The 17,866-nt window shown below is 46.1% G+C and overlaps 1 protein-coding gene across 1 annotated transcript in view; it reads right to left on the bottom strand.

The window, feature by feature from the left end:
• Positions 1–17,866, bottom strand: part of LOC126003806 (myb/SANT-like DNA-binding domain-containing protein 3) — a 180,070-nt gene that overhangs the window by 95,352 nt on the left and 66,852 nt on the right. The window contains exon 1 of the mRNA XM_049770165.1: positions 3,548–3,850. Within this exon, the coding sequence (XP_049626122.1) occupies positions 3,548–3,743 (196 nt within the window). The 5' untranslated portion in view covers positions 3,744–3,850. Of the gene's footprint in view, positions 1–3,547 lie in introns of the transcript that reaches the window.

Here is a 17,866-nt window from a genome sequence, read left to right as displayed (position 1 = left end):
TTGGAAGAACCACATAACTTGAATCATCTTGTTCTGCCTCATAAATTGAGGGGGGAAAAAAATGAATGATATCAGGACCAAACAGTCGTATGAACAGTGAGTAGAAATAACAAAATGATCATACATAAGCACCAAACCCAAAGTCAACGACAACAGAATCGATACCCAATCTACAACAAGCTATACACAGAGGGGAGAAGTTACATTAGTAGTCCAGAGGGGGAGGGGGGCAAATGAGGGAGATATGGGATGCATGCTGGAAACAGGGTGGAGGGAGGACAATATTGGTGGTGGGAATGCCCCTGATTCATTGTCACTATGTACCTTAAATATTACTGTGAAAGATTTCTAATTCACTGTGTTCACAATATAAATTAAAAATTAAATTAAATTAAAAAAAGAAATGACAGTTGGTAATGATCAAATGGACAAGAACTGGGTACTGAAAGAAGCTGAAGTGATATGCATAATGCCCCTTTAGTAACAGTGTTATAATAAAAAGATTGCCAGACAGGAAGGAGGTGAGGTTGGGAGAGTAACTGGGGAAACTGGTGGTGGGAAATGAATGGAAAAGGGATGAGGGTTGGAATATTGCATGACCAAAACTCAACTATCAACAACTTTTCAACTCTATCTCACTGTGATTTAATTAAAAAAATATTTTTTAAAGAGTATACTGGGAGGGGGCCGGAGAGATAGCATGGAGGTAAGGAATTTGCCTTGCATGCAGAAGGACAGTGGTTCAAATCCCGGCATCCCATATGGTCCCCGAGGTTGCCAGGAGTGATTTCTGAGCCTAGAGCCAGGAGTAACCCCTGAGCACTGCTGGGTGTGACAAATAAAAAGAAAAAAGAAAAAAAAGAGTTTACTGGGAATGGCAGGCATAGCAGAGGAGCAACTTAAATGCCGTCAGAAATTCTACAGTGAAACATCCATTTTACTGTCCTCTTTCAACTGGGTCAAACCTTAAGACTACTGTTCCATAAACTCAAAAGGGGATGTTCAGATTATGATGATTATAGTCTTTTACTGGAAAATAATATCAATAACCAATTATATACAACAAAGAATAATTCAAGCTTGTTAAAACTTTTTGTTGTTGATGATTTGTGCACTGCTGGAGCAACACCCAGCGGTGCAAAAGGCTAAGTACCATCTCTGCACTCAAGGGTCAGTCCTCATAGTGCTGGTGATGGAACCTGGGTTGAGCACATGTAAAGCAAGTACCCTATTGGCTATACTATTCTCTAGCCCCAAACTAATCTTTAACCTTTTACTTCAACTTCCTTTGTTATTTCCGCAAATACAGTATCATTGGACTCATGTTAGGGAACATTTTAGGTTCTTCCTATATCTTGTGCCCTGAACTTAAATTATTTGCTCTCAAATAAATGTGCTTTACATTTTAGATTGAAACCAAACAAAAATACCCTACAAGCACATTTTACTAATGAGCAGATTAGCACAATAAGATCAAATAACCACAGCATATTATCCCCTACATTTCTTTTTATTGAAACCATTGTGATCTACAAAGTCCTTCATAGTTGAATTTCAGATACATAGTGAGTAGGGGCCATTCCCACCACCTCCCTCCACCAATGAACCCGAAGTGCATCCTAGGCCACACCACCCTTTGCCCCTTGGCCTGCCAGTAAAACAGGTCCATTTAAGTTTAGATTGTTAAAGTTTAGGTCTCTTGATTCTACTGTGGTTGGCTTTGGTTTAGTTACTCAGTTCTGTCCTTATTTATCTCTCCACAAATGCAAAGTAGGTAGGGTGTTTGCCTTCTATAGGGTCAACCCGTGTTTGATCTCACATGTTTCCCTGGGCCTGCCAGAAGTAATTCCTGAGAAGAATCAAGAGAAACTCCCTAAATACTGCCCGGTGTCCATGCCTTACCCCCCCCCCAAGAAAAATTGTCTATAAAATCTTGATGTAATTTTGATAAGTGAGTTTGATTCTCAGAGTGATTATTTATAAAGTACCTCATAGTCTACTTAACATTCGAAAAACTATTGCACTAATGGAAAAGCTTTTAATGGACAGATATTGCCCATTGTTTATTGTGCTCACAACCCTTCCCCCATCCTAAAGCATGCCATTAGGTCAGTTATTAGATTTTTAGACCTTCAAATCTAAACAGCAGATCAAAGGTTTTCTTCCTTGAGGGTACAGGCAGAATCCGTGCTGTCGAAGCCCCTAGCTCTCTGGCACACAACCCCCAGAAACCAGGCTGAAAGGATACAAAGGTGGTAAGGCAGGCCGACTAGAACCCCTGGAGCTGGACTTCCAAGCTCACCCCTTCCCCCACACCCCCATCCCCGCGGTTGCAAGAAGACAAGTGGAGAATTGATGAAAGGGCAAGTGGGCCAGGCTGGGGCTGGGGCTCAGGAGGACCCGCCCAGCCAGCCGGAGCCAGGGATGCCTGTCCTTGCCCCAGGGCTCCTCTGGGACCCGGGATGAAAGGAAAACAACTTTGGCGTCCAGGCAGCCCCCTCCCCGGCCTCATCCATTAGCGCCCCAGCAAGTTCTTTGTTTCCCACCGCCGAGGGGGCGCAGGCGGCCTTGGAAAGGGGAGAGGTCGCTCCCCCCCTGCTCTTGCAATCGCCGGGCTCCGCAAACAGGCGCGCGGGGCCCTTCCCTCCAACAAACAGAACCTGGGTCTCCACGCAGGGCCCAGCAACCCAGGGGCTCCCCGCTACAAAGAGGCACCCCCAACCTCTGGACCCTGATTGCCTCTCCCCGGGCACTCAGCAGCCCGACCAGGAGAGGAGTAACTCCCCGCACGCTCCCTCTGAAAGCACACAAAATGGGATCAACTCCAGGATCCTCCCCGTCCTTCTTGTGGGTCCTGGAACCTCCAAGCTTCAAGCGAATACACGAACACACACACACACACACACACACACACACACACACATACACACACACATACACACACTTCTCTTCCAACCCTCACCTACCCCACACTTTCCTCCAGGTCGTGGTGAGACCTGGAGGAAGAAACGGGGGATCCCTCCAAGCTCTGAGCGTCTACCTCTGAACCCTAAAGACAGACAGACAGACACACACACACCCCAGATGCCCACGCGACGTGGTCCATCAGGAACCTTGGGGGCACCTACCCACCCGACCCCCCGGAATCTGGTCCCCCACTGCACAGCACATGGTCACTCCAGTGGCCCTTCCAGGTCGGATGCACGCACAGAAAGCACCTGCCAGGGGAAGGGGGGGCTGCACCCCAGCAGCCCCGCTCGGGAACCCTTCCTTCCCCGACACCAACCCCAGGCATCCCGCGTGCACCCACCCAGCCACAGCCGCGAAGACACCCGGGAGCCCCTCCATTCGGCCCCCGATCGCCACCCGCCACCCGGAGACCCCCGGCACGGCCACTCCCAGCGCGCACGCTTGCATGCATGCATGCATGCATTGCATGCAAAAACATGCATGCACCCGGCATCCTCCTTCCTCCGGGACTCGCTTCCTGGGACCCCAACACACACACACACACACCCCAGGCGACGGGCCTCCCTGACAGTCGCACCTGAGCAGTTGATGCTCTTGCCTTTGCCGCCGGGACAGTCGCCGCCCTGGCCGCCCTGGCCGCCGTGGCCGCCCTGGGGCTGGTGGGACGCGCGGCCGCCGGGCAGCGAGAAGGCGAAGAGCAGGAGCACCGAGGTGTAGCAGCAGAAGGCGAGCGGGGGCGCGGCCGGCAGCCGGAGCGGCGCCTCGGCGCCCATGGCGAGCGGCGCCCCTGGACGGCGGGAATCGCGCGCGGCCGGCCGCAGGCCCGGAGCACGCAGCCGCTCACGTCGGCATCGCCCGCCGGGCCGCGGACTCAGCCCCGGCGAGGGTCCCGGCGAGCCCAGGCGAGGCGAGGCGAGGCGCGTGCGAGGGTCGCGGCGCGCGCCCAGGTGCGAGCGCGCGTGCGCGGCGCCGAGACGGAGGCGGGAGCGAGCGGGCGGGGGCGCGGCGGGCGGGGGTCGGACGGAGCAGAGGGGCGGGGCGGGCCCGGCCCCCTCCTCGCTCCCGCCCCCTCCCCTCCTCCCCCTCAGCGCCTTCCCTTTGTGTCCGCGGCCACAAAGACCCCGGCCCGCCCCGTGTGGGGAGTAGGACCAGAAGCCCCCGCGCTGAGGGGAGGCGAGGGGCTGCGACCCCGCCCCGCGCGCACACACACACACACACACACACACACACACACACACACTGCGCCCCCCGCCCGCAGGAAGCCCCGCCCCCGGTCAGGTCAGGCCACGCCCGTTTTATCCAGGCCACGCCCTGCCCGGCCACGCCCACGCCTCCGGGACCGCTATTGTTCCCGCGTCCCGGCTGCTGGCTGGAGCGCGGGGCGCTGGGGGACGGCCGGCGAAAGCAGCCCGGGACTGCCGGGCGCCACCCGCACCGACGTCCCCGCCCTTTGTGCCCAGTCGTGCGGTGTTCTGTGGGTTCCTCGCGCCACCGGACGGGGATGAGAAGAGTAGGAGGGAGGTAGAGCCGGCCGGTGGTCCAGGTCTCCCCCAGGCTCGAGGCTCGAGGCTCGCTCGGTCTTTCTTGGGGCAGAGACGGAGAGGTGAAAAGGAACGAAGGGCAATGACGGGTCGGCCCAAGGGCGCCCAGTGACACGTGGAGGAGGGAATGGCCCCGACCTGAGTGGGACCCCGGGTTTTCTTAATGCACCCGGGTAGGGGATGCATGCGGTGTTGTTTAGACCATTCTCTCTCTGTTCTGTCTCTGTCTCTGTCTCTCTGTCTCTGTCTCTCTATTGCACTTAGGTTATTCTCTCTTTCCCTCTCTCTCCCTCTTTTGCACTTAGGTTATTCTCTCTGTCTCTCTGTCTCTCTCTGTCTCTTTGTCTCTCTCTCTCTTGCACTTAGGTTATTCTCTCTTTCCCTCTCTCTCCCTCTTTTGCACTTAGGTTATTCTCTCTCTCTCTCTCTCTCTCTCTGTCTCTCTGTCTCTGTCTCTGTCTCTGTCTCTCTCTCTCTCTCTCTCTCTCTCTCTCTCCCTGAAATTCAACTCTCAATAACTTTGTAAATCACGGTGCTTTTAATAGGATTTAAAATGTTCAAAGTAAGGAAAGGAGTGTTCTTCAAATCAGCACTACCCTTACTCCCTATTATTAGTAGCTAACTTTAGAGAAAATGTGCCGTAATACAAAACCGGGAATAGGACCAAAGCATTAGTAAGTAGTACAGCGGGTTAGGCGGGTTCCACCCGGATAGAATTAGTCTCGACATGCCATTGGGTCCGTGTCACCCCCCACTGCACCCCAAGCGCCGCAGGCAGGTAAGGAAAAATTGGACTGGACAAAATTCCTTGCATCTCGCCTCCTCCACTCCAGACTCTTGGCCCTGTAAGGGACTTTTCCATTCCCGAGCGTACCCATTTTGCAGATGAGGCAGTTGGGTCTCAGTAACTGGTCCGTCTGAGTGCTCTTGCTCCCACCTGGCATTCAGCGAAGCCTTTGAAACATGCCCCTATCTTTTTTCATTCTACTGTGCTGCCGCTCACCTCAGAAGGAATTTTGAAAAACTAATAATGTCTGACTCATAAAATTTTTAAGCTGTGTGAAAACCACCACGAGCAAAGATACATTAGGGGAAAGATCTTCCGTTTAAATAAGAGACAAGATATGTCATGTAAAGAAGCAAGATAGAAGAGGCTGGAACATTTCTCAACAGGCAGGAACCTGGGCTTTGATGTAGGAGCATCAGTTTGGACCCCTAGCTCTATCTGATCTTGTGCACCACTGAGAAAGAACCCTGAAACCAGCTGGGAGTAGCCCTCTTAGCTTCAGGTGTGCCCCAAAAATATATATGTATTATGAAAAGAATGGTGATATAGAAAATAAGAAGCTGACTTGTCTAATTCACAGAAAATAAGTATATGAAAAGATATCAATGTTACTGCTAATGAAAGATAGATTCAAAGCACAATTTGTTATTTTCTGGGTAGGGCATAGCTCAATGGCATCCCATATGGTGCCCTGATTCTGCCAGGAGCGTTTTCTGAGCACAGAGCCAGGAGTAAACCCTGCCACCGAGTGTACCCCCCCCAAAAAAAAAGAATTAAGCAGAAATTGAACATTTAGCTCTGAGAGAGCTTGCCTTCCAAGTGTGAGGCACTGAATTTGATCCCCATAAATACAATAAGTTTAGTGAGGGCAATTTGACCCTTTAAAATTGGCTTACACTGGGGCCAGAGCACAGAGATAAGGCATTTGCCTTGCACAGGGCCAATACAGGATATACCCAGGTTCGAATCCCAGCATCTCATATGGTCCCCCTGAGCTTGCCAGGAGCGACTTCTGAGTGCAGAGCCAGGAGTATCCCCTCAGTGCAGCCAAGTGTGACCCAAAAATAAAAATAAAAAAATTGCTTATAGTACAGGGGTTAAACGCTTGAATACCCAAAACCACAGAGAGTCCTCCAGTACCCCCAAGGGTCACACTCGAGCACAGCGCCAGGTGTAGCCCCGAGCCCTGCTGGTTGTGGAAATAATTGAGAGGTGGGAGATAGCTCAGTCCTAGAGAGCAAGTTTGTCATGCAAGAGGCCTGGGTTCACTCTCCTGCATCACATGACTCCACCTCCCATCCCTAGTACCTCTCCCTAAAAGTGGCCCCTGGATATCTCCATGAGTGACCAAAACAAACAAAAGACATAATTGAACAAGGAAATTTCTGCATATATAAAGATGTTAGTAATAGGGCCTGAGAGATAGCACAGTGGGTAAGGCATTAACCTGGCTTTGATCCCCAGCACTCCATATGGTCCCCCGTAGCACAGTGCCAGGAGTAAGCTCTGAGCACTGCTAGTGTGACCCAGAAATAAAAACGGTTGTTCTTGGGGTTTGGAGTAGTAGCACTGCGGTAGGGCATTTGCCTTGCATACAGCCATATGGTCCCCTGAGCCTGCCAGGAGATATTTCTGAGGGCAGAGATAGGAGTAACCCCTGAGCACCAGCAGATGTGGCCCAAAAAATGGGGGGGAGGGGAAGTTGTTCATAACCTTTCTATAATTTTAAAATGTAGCCTATACATCCATGTCTGCAAACTAAATAAAATATGACACATATGATGTCTTGTGCAGCTTTAATGGTGATGATGATGATGAGGTTAGTGTTTACTGTCATGGTAAAAATCAGGTAACTAATGATTATGTACAAGAAAAACCTATATTTCTAAAATATGTCTGTGTAAATATCCATAGGGTAAAGCTGAAGAATAATAGACAGTAAAATTTTAGCAATCTCTGTAAAAAGGATCTTAAGAATAATAGGTACTTGTCTGCTATATTTTTACACATTATTTAAATTTTTCCAATGAAAAAATGTTACTTTTATAATCTTTAAAAAGATATCTCCTCTATGGATTTCCTCTGCTAGATGAAGAAAGATTTAAAACATAGCAATCAATCATCACAATTGACTTTTATTGATTTATATTTTGATAATTCCATTTGCCATCCTTTAAATTTTGTTGGAGCAGGTAATATGAAGTAAATTTGTTATATGCCTGCCAAAGGCAAGCTAGGAAGTGAGATGGGACCTGGAGACATTGGTGGAGGGAAAGGGGACATTGGTGGTAGGATTGGTATTAGAACATCGTGTGTCTGGAATAAATCTACAATGAACAACTTTGTAAACCATGGTGGCTTAATAACATTCTTTTCTTAAATAAAAATAAGGGTCAAAGAGATAGTATTAGGGAAAAGGTACTAGCCTTACACATGGCCAACCCAGGTTCGATCCCAACATCCCATATGGTTCCCTGGATATTGCTAGGAGTGATTCCTGAGAGCAATGCATGTATGGCCCTCCAAAAAAAAAAAAAAACATAATAATGATATAGAAATAAAAGTTACAAAAAATTTTTAAAAAATCTTGGGCCCGGAGAGATAGCACAGCAGTGTTTGCCTTGCAAGCAGCCGATCCAGGACCAAAGGTGGGGTTGGCTAGAATCCCGGTGTCCCATATGGTCCCCCGTGCCTGCCAGGAGCCATTTCTGAGCAGACAGCCAGGAGTAACCCCTGAACACTGCTGGGTGTGGCCCAAAAACCAAAAAAAAAAAAAAAAAAAATCTAGGGGGTTAGAGAGATAATATAGCAGATAGGGCATTTACCTTGCACACAGCTGTCCTTGGTTTGATCCCTGCATCACATATTGTCCCCAGCTACCAGGAATGGTCCCTGAACAAAGCCAGGAGTAAGTCCTAAACACCATGGGTGTGGCCCAAAAAACAAAATTGTAAAAAAATTATTTCTCCTCTGATTATCAATGTAATATATGCAAATGTTGAAATATGAAGCTATACACTGAAACATAAGATGCTGTATACCAATACAGTTTTGTTGTGGTGGTTTTTTGCTTTGTTTTGTCTTAGAGTCACAAAACTTGGGAACTCTTGGTCACTTTATGCTCAGGAAGACCCCCAGACAGTGTGTGAAGAGATATGCAGTTCTCAGGATTGAATACGGTCAGCAGCAGGCAGAGAAACCTTATTAACTCCTGTACTATCTCTCCTATCCTCTCCAAGTCTTGACTACTCTGGCTCCAGTATCCTGCCTTCTATTTCATTTGATTGCTAACCCCAGCCTAGGCCAAAATTCTAAGAGACGACAATCCTTAAAGAAAATCAGGACAGGAATAAAGTGAGCAAGGAAACTTTCTTCAACAAATGGTATTGGGAAAAAAATATTAAAGCGCAAAACAATGAAACTATAACCATGCCTCACACTTCACAAATCCAAAAATGTGTTAATCCAAAGTATGTTGGAGATGGCAATGGATATAATACAGCTGGTAGGGTACTTTCCTTGCACACAGCTGACTCAGGTTCCAGCTCTAGCACCCTATATGGTCCCACGCATTACCAAGAGTGATTTCTTAGTGTAGAGCCAGGAGTAACTCCTGAGAATCTCCAAGTGTGACCTAAAAGAAAAGAAAAAGTATGTTAGAGACCTTGAGATAAGACCAGAATTCAAAAATTACATTGAGGAAAGCAAAGTCAAAACTCTCCAGGATATGAATCTGAAAGGTGTCTTCAATTATTTGATTCCATTAGCAGAGATAATAAATGAGACTACATTAACGTGTAAGCTTTGGGGGGTGGGGGCTTTTGGGCCACACTGGCGGTGCTCAGGGTTTAGTTACTCTTGGCTCTTCCCTCAGAAATCGTTCCTGGGTGAGGGCTGAAGTGATTGGCCCACACTATGAAGCTTATACAAGGAGAGGTGAGTTCAGTTAGAGAAATAAGTACACTGACAACTATCATGGCAGTGGTAGTGAGTGAGAGAAATAGAATGCCTGTCTTTAATATAGACAGAGGGTGGGAGAGGAGAGAGATGGGGGTCATTGGTGGTGGGAATGTTGCCCTGGTGAAGGGGGGAGTTCTTTCTACTGAAACCAACTACGATCATGTTTGTAATCATGGTGCTTAAATAAAGATATTATTTAAAAAGAAAATAAAAGGAATCATTTCTAGCAGGCTCAAGGGATCATATGGGATGCCAGGAATCGAACCCAGTTCCACCCCAGGACTGCCACATGCAAGGCCCTACTGTTGTGCTATCACTTTGGCCCCTAAAGTATAAGCTTTGGCACAGCCAAAAAATAAAAATAAAAATAAAAAAATAACTCTGATAGAGGGCCAGATAGTAAAGCAGGTAAGGTGTTTTTCTTAAGTGGCCTTCCCAGGTTTGATCCCTCACATAGACCCCTCAGCATTTCCAACACTTATTATCAGTAAATCAAAACAACAGTAAGTATCTTCTCACACCAGTAATAACAGCATATATCAAAAACACTGGAAACGGGGCTGGAGAGATAGCATGGAGGTAGGGTGTTTACCTTGCATGCAGAAGGACAGTGGTTCAAATCCCGGCACCCATATGGTCCTCCAAGCCTGCCAGGAGCGATTTCTGAGTGTAGAGCCAGGAGTAACCCCTGAGCACTGCCAGGTGTGTCCCCAAAACCAAAAAAACATACAAACAAACAAATACTGGAAACAGTGTTGTTGGGGCTACACAAAAAGGAAACCTTGGGGCCAGAGTGATAGCATGGATGTAGGGCATTTGCCTTGCATGCAGAAGGATAGTGGTTTAAATCCCGGCATCCCATATGGTCCCCCGAGCCTGCCAGGAGGGATTTTTGAGTTTGGAGCCAGGAGTAATCCCTGAGTGCTGCCGGGTGAGACCCAAAAACCAAAAAAAAAAAAAAAGGAAACCTCATTCACTATTGGTGGAATGTGATTTGGTTCAATCTCTGAAAAACACAATGGAGATTTCTCTAAAAAAATAACAATAGAGGGCCGGAGCGATGGCTCAGCAGTAGGGTGTTTGCCTTGTACGCAGCTGACTTAGGATGGACCGTGGTTCAATCCTGCGGCAAACCATATGACCCCCTCCAAGCCAAGAGTGATTTCTGAGTGTATAGTCAAGAGTAACCCCTGAGTGTCACCAAGAGTGGGCCAAAATAAAAAAAAAAAATAACAATAGAGGGGCCAAAGTGATGGCACAGTGGTAGGACATTTGCCTTGCACGCTGCTAAACCAAGGAGGACCCTGGTTTAATGCACAGCATCCCATATAGTCCGCTGAGCTATATAGTAATGGTTTTTTTTTTGGGGGGGGAGGGTCACACCCAGAGGCACTCAGGGGTTACCATAGCCTGGTTATAGAAACAATCCAAATGTCTAATAACAGATGAATGAATAATGAAGTTGTAGTATATGTACATAATGGAATATTATAGAGCTATGAGAAAAGATGAAATCATGCAATTTTCTACATTGTAGTTAAAACTGGAGTGTATCACATTAACCAGAGTTAGTCAGAGGGAAAAGAACAAATGTCAGATAATTTAATTCATCTGTAGAATAAAGAGTGACAAAACAGGAAGTATCAACAACAAAAGACTCCTAGTCTTAAATCACAAAATGTATTAACAAACAATGAGGAACAGTGGTAGACACTAAAGATTACATCAAAGGTGACATTAGGACAGTGGTGGAGGGTTATGGACACGTTAGTTTGGTGATGAAAGCAATTTTGTACTTAAAACTTAAACGCTAGTGTAACAATATTACTTACATTATATATATTAATTTTAATTTAAAAAGAAGCAGGACACATGGGATAACTCAAAGGACTGAGAGCATGATTTGCATGAAGGAGCTCAGGCTTTGGACCCCAGCACCACATGATCCCCAAAGACTACCAGGAACAACCCCACTCCCAGCATAAAGGCAGGAATTATTCAAGTGCCACCGGGGATGGAACAAAAGCAACAAACAAAATCCTATGATTGTAAAGAAATTAAGGGCCAGTAGCTCAAAAGGCTGGGGTACATGATTTGCATGCAGAATTCCAGACTCAACTTTTAAGATAGCCTGACAGGTTGAGCACACATAGGAACAACTCCACCAAACACACACACACACACACACACACACACACACACACACACACACACACACAACCACAACCACAACCACACCACAAAGCCAAGAAGTGTCCCCAACCATTGCTAGGTGTGGCCCAGAAACAAGAAACGTTTTTTTTTTGTTGTTTGTTTGTTTTTTGGGGTTTTTTGTTTTGTTTTGTTTTGGTTTGGTTTTTGGGCCACACCCGGCGGTGCTCAGGGGTTACTCCTGGCTGTCTGCTCAGAAATAGCTCCTGGCAGGCACGGGGGACCATATGGGACACCGGGATTCGAACCGACCACCTTTGCTCCTGGATCATCTGCTCGCAAGGCAAACGCCGATGTGCTATCTCTCCGGGCCCATGCTATTGTTTTTGTTTTTTGTTTGTTTTTTGGGGTTTGTTTGTTTGTTTGTTTGTTTTTGCCACACACATCCAGCAGCACTCAGGTTACTCCTAGCCTGCACTCAGAAATTGCTCCACGCAGACTGGGTGAATATATGGAATGCCAGGAATTGAACCTGGTCCATCCTGGGTTGTCTGTGTTCAAGGCAAATGCCCTACTGCTGTGCTATCACTCCAGCCCCAAATAAAGACATTTTTTAAAAAAAAAAGTCCCTGACACTGAATGATTTCTTTGTTTGTTGGTTTGTTTTGGGGCCACACCCAGTGACTCTCAGGGGTTACTCCTGGCTATGTGCTCAAAAATCGCCCCTGGCATGGGGAACCAAAGGGGTTGCTGGGGAATCCAACCATGGTCCTAGGTTTGCATGTGTAAGGCATATACCCTACCCCTGCGCCACCTCTCCAGCCCCACTGAATGGTTTCTTAGCACTAAGAGTGACCCCTGAGAACCTTGCCAGGAGTAGACCCTGAGGACATCCAGATATACCCAAAACAAAGAAAATTAAATAAATAAAGCCAGCAACGAACTTACATCTGCATCTTTTTCCAAATTAGATAAGCATTCAAGAAATATCTGTTTTTGTTTTTTGTTTTGGGCCATACCTGAAGGTGCTCAGGACTAACTCCTGGTTCTGAGCTCAGGAGTTACTCCTGGGAGCTTGGTGCACAATATGGGATACTGGAGATCGAACCCGGGTCTGATTTCCTGCAAGGCAAGTGCCCTACCCATTGTATTTCTACCCAATCCCTCAACAAATATTTATTAACAGAGAGTCTATTCTAGATCATCACTAGTTGTGTTCTAACAGAATGTTTTGAGGCTCAAATAATAGAAAGCCCAACCCAAATTAATTTAATGTAAAAGGAGTTAGTGGCAGAGATTTTTATTATTTTATTTTTTTACAAGAGAAACAATGTCCTCTTCTTTGTTAGTTTTCTGTCCTCAATAATTCTGTGCTTATGGAAAACATTGCCTGCCAAGTACTCCCTGCATGCTGGATACCAGTGGCCTCTATGGGCAAGACTGAATCCTGCCTCTGTCTAGACCAGGAGACATGGGAAGATGAACAACTACAGCTCAGTGTGATAAGCTCTAAACAAAAATGGAACATGAGGACAGGGGATAGGCATAATGGCAGGTCTACTCCATCTCCAAACCCAGCCAAAATTCTGGGTAAGGGTCTAATGTCTAGCTGCATAATGAAGTCCAGATTCAAATGGTAATGAGACATATTGGGACTGAAAAATTGGGCCAGTCGGAGAAAGTCACAATAGTTGAATGCATTTCAGAAATATTAGGATGATATATTATATATTTCTGGGTTTGATATCTAGCCCAACATGAGGAACAGAACTTCATTTCCTGGAGAGTGAAATAAAAATAAAATTAAAGTATTTTTTTTTATTTATTTAATTTTTTATTTTTGGTTTTGGCTTTTGGGCCATACCTGGCATAATGTGTTCGGGGCCACACCCAGCCCCTATGCTCAGGAATCATTCCTGGTGGGCTCGGGTACATGTGGTACTGAAGATTTGAACCCAGTTAGCTGCATGGCAGGCAAGTGACTTAACCTCTGTACAATCTCTCCAGCAACAAGAGAAGACCTTTTTTTTTTTTTTTTTTTTTTTTTTAGTTTTTGGGTCATACCCGGCAGAGGCTTTCAGGGATTACTCCTGGCTTCGCACTCAGAAACCGCTCCTGGCAGGCCTGGGGGACCATATGGGATGCTAGGATTCAAACCACCATTAGTCCTGGATTGGCTGCTTGCAAGGCAAACACCCCGCCACTGCGCTATCTCTCCGGCTCCAAGAGAAGAATCTTTTAAACAAATAACCAGGGCTGGAGAGATAGCATTGAGGTAGAGTGTTTGCCTTGCATGCAGAAAGACGGTGGTTTGAATCCTGGCATCCCATATGGTCCCCTGAGCCTGCCAGGAGTGATTTCTTTTTTTTTCTTTTCTGTCTATACTTTTTATTATTTTTTAATTTTTATTTTGATCATATTGGCTTACATATCTTTCACAGTAGTATTTTAATTTCTAAGTGTAGAGCCAAGAGTAACCCCTGAGCATTACTGGGTGTGACACCCTCCCAAAAAAAGGAAAGAGTAGATAATGTCATTCATTCATTCATTTTGCACATTTGTACTAATGGTCTTCCTACTCCTAATGCCTGAAAAGGAGTATAGGAAACTCATCATGGTAAGTACACCAGCTCTCTTTCCTGTCTTCATGAAACTTACAATCAAATTATGAATCCAAGCCAGGAACATAGCTCAGCGAACTAAAGTACACACAGGAGACCTGGGTTTGATCCCAGCATGGCATTGTGCTCCAAGTAGCCTCCAAGAGCAAGCAATCCTAAGCACTTCATGGGAGAATGATGCCTGAGCATTGATGAGTTTGGCCCCCAACATAAAGTTAAACAGTTATAATGTAAAAGTAAAATCATAATGTTGATAAATGCTCTAAAGAGGAAAGTCAGGGGTTTGCCTATTAGAATGATAACTGAGCTAAGACCGAAAAGATGGAATAAAAATGAACCACGTGATTGGTGTGAGAGATAGTACAGCAGGTAGGATGTTTGCATTGCACTGGGCTGACCTGAGTTTGATCCCCACATCTCATATCATCCCTCTGAACACCACCAGGATTAATTCCTGAGTGCAGAGCCAGGTGCAAACCCTGAGTGCCACCAGGTGTAGCCCAAAAATTAAAAAAAAAAAAAAGTCAGCTGAGTGTAAAAAGGAGTGTTCCAGGCAAAAGGAACATGAAGAGCAAAATGCCTGAGAGTACAAAGTGTGAATACAGGCAGTAAAGTGAATAAAGGGTAGGATCAACTTCTCTTAGATCTTAGACAGCATTCAGTGATTAAATTGTCCTCATATGCTCTTGACACTATTTTAGAAGCAGAGAATCTGTAGTGAAATGAACAATATTCCTGCTTCTCCTAGAATGTGTAGAGTGGCGATTTCATATTGATACTATTGCTAGGAGGAGATAAATTTTGGGTCAGAATATAATAAGAAGAACTATAAGTCACTAATGACCTGCTACAGGTAGTGCCAGATTCATAGTATTTGTTGTTACTAATCTTTACATCCAGCCCCCCATTGGGATGTATCATTTCCATTTTGTAGATGAAGACACTGAGGCTCATGTAGTTAAATGACCTACCCAAGACTATAAGATTGGGTAGAGAGCATCATCTGGTCCACCGGTCTCCAGAACTTCCCTACATCCACAGTATAAGCAAGTGGAGAAACATCTCCCCAGCCCTGATACAGGATGGAACAAATATCGGCACCTCTGTGATGGCAAAAGAGAGTACACAAACTAAACCCCTGCCAATGTGTCAGCAGACATGTGTCGGGGCTTCTTGAGATTACACATAGTCAGAGATTGTTGTATGATATTGTCCCTAATTATAAATCCAGAGAAAAACACTAATAATGTTACCCACCTCCCCTTAATGGCCCTCAATTACAGAGATGGGCAGATGTCAAGGAGAAAAGAGTTAGCAATATCTGAGCAAAAAGTACTATGGGAATCCAGAGAGGCAGCCTCCACAGGGCCTAGAAAAAAGAAGATGAGGCTGCAATTGTGCCCATTCAAACAACGGCTTCTCACCCAAACAGTCTTTGAGTGGCTGAGGAGGCGTCTCTGGGTTTTTCCTGCAGATCTTGTCACTTAATTGTTCAGTGTTGCTCTGAATATAAAATTAAGATTTTTCTCCATCGTTCAGCAAATGGAAATTTTCAGCTGCGATTCAAAACATTTCTAAGGATTTAACATATAAAGGATTGCACCAAAGAAATAGCTTCTTTGACAAAGACAATCATGCATAAATGGTAGTAAGAGGTATAGCATAGTAATTAAGAGCGTAAGGCTCTGGAACCAAGCCATCTGGTTTTGCATCTTAGTTCTACTACTTGCTAGCTTAATGACCTTGTCAAGTTATTTAATTTCTCTCTATGCCTCAGTTTCATAACCTGTAACATGGAGATATAATTGACAGGAGGTTGGGAGGTGGGGAGATCTCTCCTAAGCAGTGCTCAGTTGACGCAGGAACCCCTCCTAGAATCTATACCTCACAGGCTGATAATTCAGTTCTCATCCTAACAATAAAGTGCTGCTCAGTTCCAGGGATACCTAGACCATCCCTATAATGTTCTAGCAGTGCTGTCAGATCATGGGGTGCCAGAGATTATATCAGGTTCAGTTGCATGCAAGGCAAGTACCTTAACCCCTGAACTATCTTTCCAATTCCTGGAGATAATTTTTTCCCTCTTGTTTTCCCTTGTTTGATTTTTTTAGGCCATATCCAGTTATACTCAGGGCTTATTCCTAGCTCTGTGATCAGATTTCACTCTAGATAAGTTTAGGGCCCATATGGGGTACCAGAGATCAAACCCAGGTAAGCAGCAAGCAAAGTATTTTAGCCCCTGATCTATCACTTCAATCTCTGGAGTTAAAATTTTTATCTACTTGTTAGATTGTGATAAGAATAATATGGGTCTGGGGCATTTGCCTTGCATGCAGCTGATCCAAGACCAGATGGTGGTTCGAATCTGACATCCCATATGGTCCCTGTGCCTGCCAGGAGGAATTTCTGAGCGTAGAGCCAGGAGTAACCCCTAAGCATCGCTGGGTGTGCCTACCCCCCAAAATAGAATAATATGGATTTGTAGAGGTGAGGTACTTAGAACCTCACTTTTTTGTTTGTTTGTTTGTTCCAGGGGTCTCAAACTCGCAGCCCGTGGGCCTTTTGCGGCCCTCCGTACAACATTTTGTGGCCCTGCCCTAGAGGAATCTTTTTTTTTGTTTTGTTTTGTTTTGTTTTAGTTGTTTGAGTCACACCCCCCAACGTTCAAGGCTTACTACTGACTTTGCACTCAAGGATCACCCCGACTTTGCCTCCTGCGGCCCCCAGGTAAATTGAGTTTGAGACCCTGCGCACTTAGGCCATGCCTAGCCATTCTCAGGTATAATTCCTGTCTCTGAACCTAGGAATTACTGTTGGTGGTGCTTGGAGGACCATATAGGATGCCAAGGAACAAAATCGTTGGTCAGCAGCGTGCAAGGCAAACTTCCTATACACTGTACTATCTCTCCAGCCTCATACTTAGCATACTTCAAGTACTCTAATTTTTGGCTAATAGTAGTAGCATTAAAAATGTGAGCTCTTGGGGCTGGAGAAATAGCATGGAGGTAAGGCGTTTGCCTTTCATGCAGAAGGTCATCGGTTCGAATCCCGGTGTCCCATATGGTCCCCCTGTGCCTGCCAGGAGCAATTTCTGAGCCTGGAGCCAGAAATAACCCCTGATCACTGCCAGGTGTGATCCAAAAAAAAAAAAAAAAGTGAGCTCTTAGGGCCAGAGCGGTAACATAGCAGTAGGGCACTTGCCTTGCACGCTGCTGACCTAGGACGGACCTCAGCTTGAACCCCAGCGTCCCATATGGTCCCCCAAGCCAGGAGCGATTTCTGAGCACATAGCCAGGAGTAACCCCTGAGTGTCACCGGGTGTGGCCCAAAAAACTCAAAAAAGTGTGAGGTCTTTTTTAGGGGGGTAGGGAAACACCCAACAGTGCTCAGGGGTTACTCCAGGCTCTGCACTCAGGAATCTCTCCTGGCATTCTCAGGAGAGCATATGGGATGCCAGAGATTGAACCCGGGTCAGTCATGGGTCGACCACACTCAAGGCAGACTCCCTATAATTATGCTATCACTTTGCCCCCCCCCCCCTTTTTTAAGATTGGCACTCCCAGCAGTGCCAGGCTTACTCCTGGATCTACGCTCAGGGACCACTCCTGGCAGGGAGTATATGTGGTGCCAGAGATAGAACCCAGGTTGACTGCAAGTGAGGCAAGCACTCTACACTACACTCTACCCACTGTACTAACACTCTGGTCCCAAACATGAGCTCTTATGAGTAGCAGTAGCCATTAATTGCAGCTGTATACTAGGCAAAGAATATGGAATATATAATCTAGTGCAGTGTTCCCAAAACCTAATGTAGAGGTGCTATGATTATCTTCACT

This window comes from Suncus etruscus, chromosome 1, assembly GCF_024139225.1.
Source record: "Suncus etruscus isolate mSunEtr1 chromosome 1, mSunEtr1.pri.cur, whole genome shotgun sequence".
Lineage (NCBI taxonomy): Eukaryota > Metazoa > Chordata > Mammalia > Eulipotyphla > Soricidae > Suncus > Suncus etruscus.
Note: the sequence above shows the minus strand (reverse complement) of the source record. Positions and strands in the feature narration are given on the sequence as shown.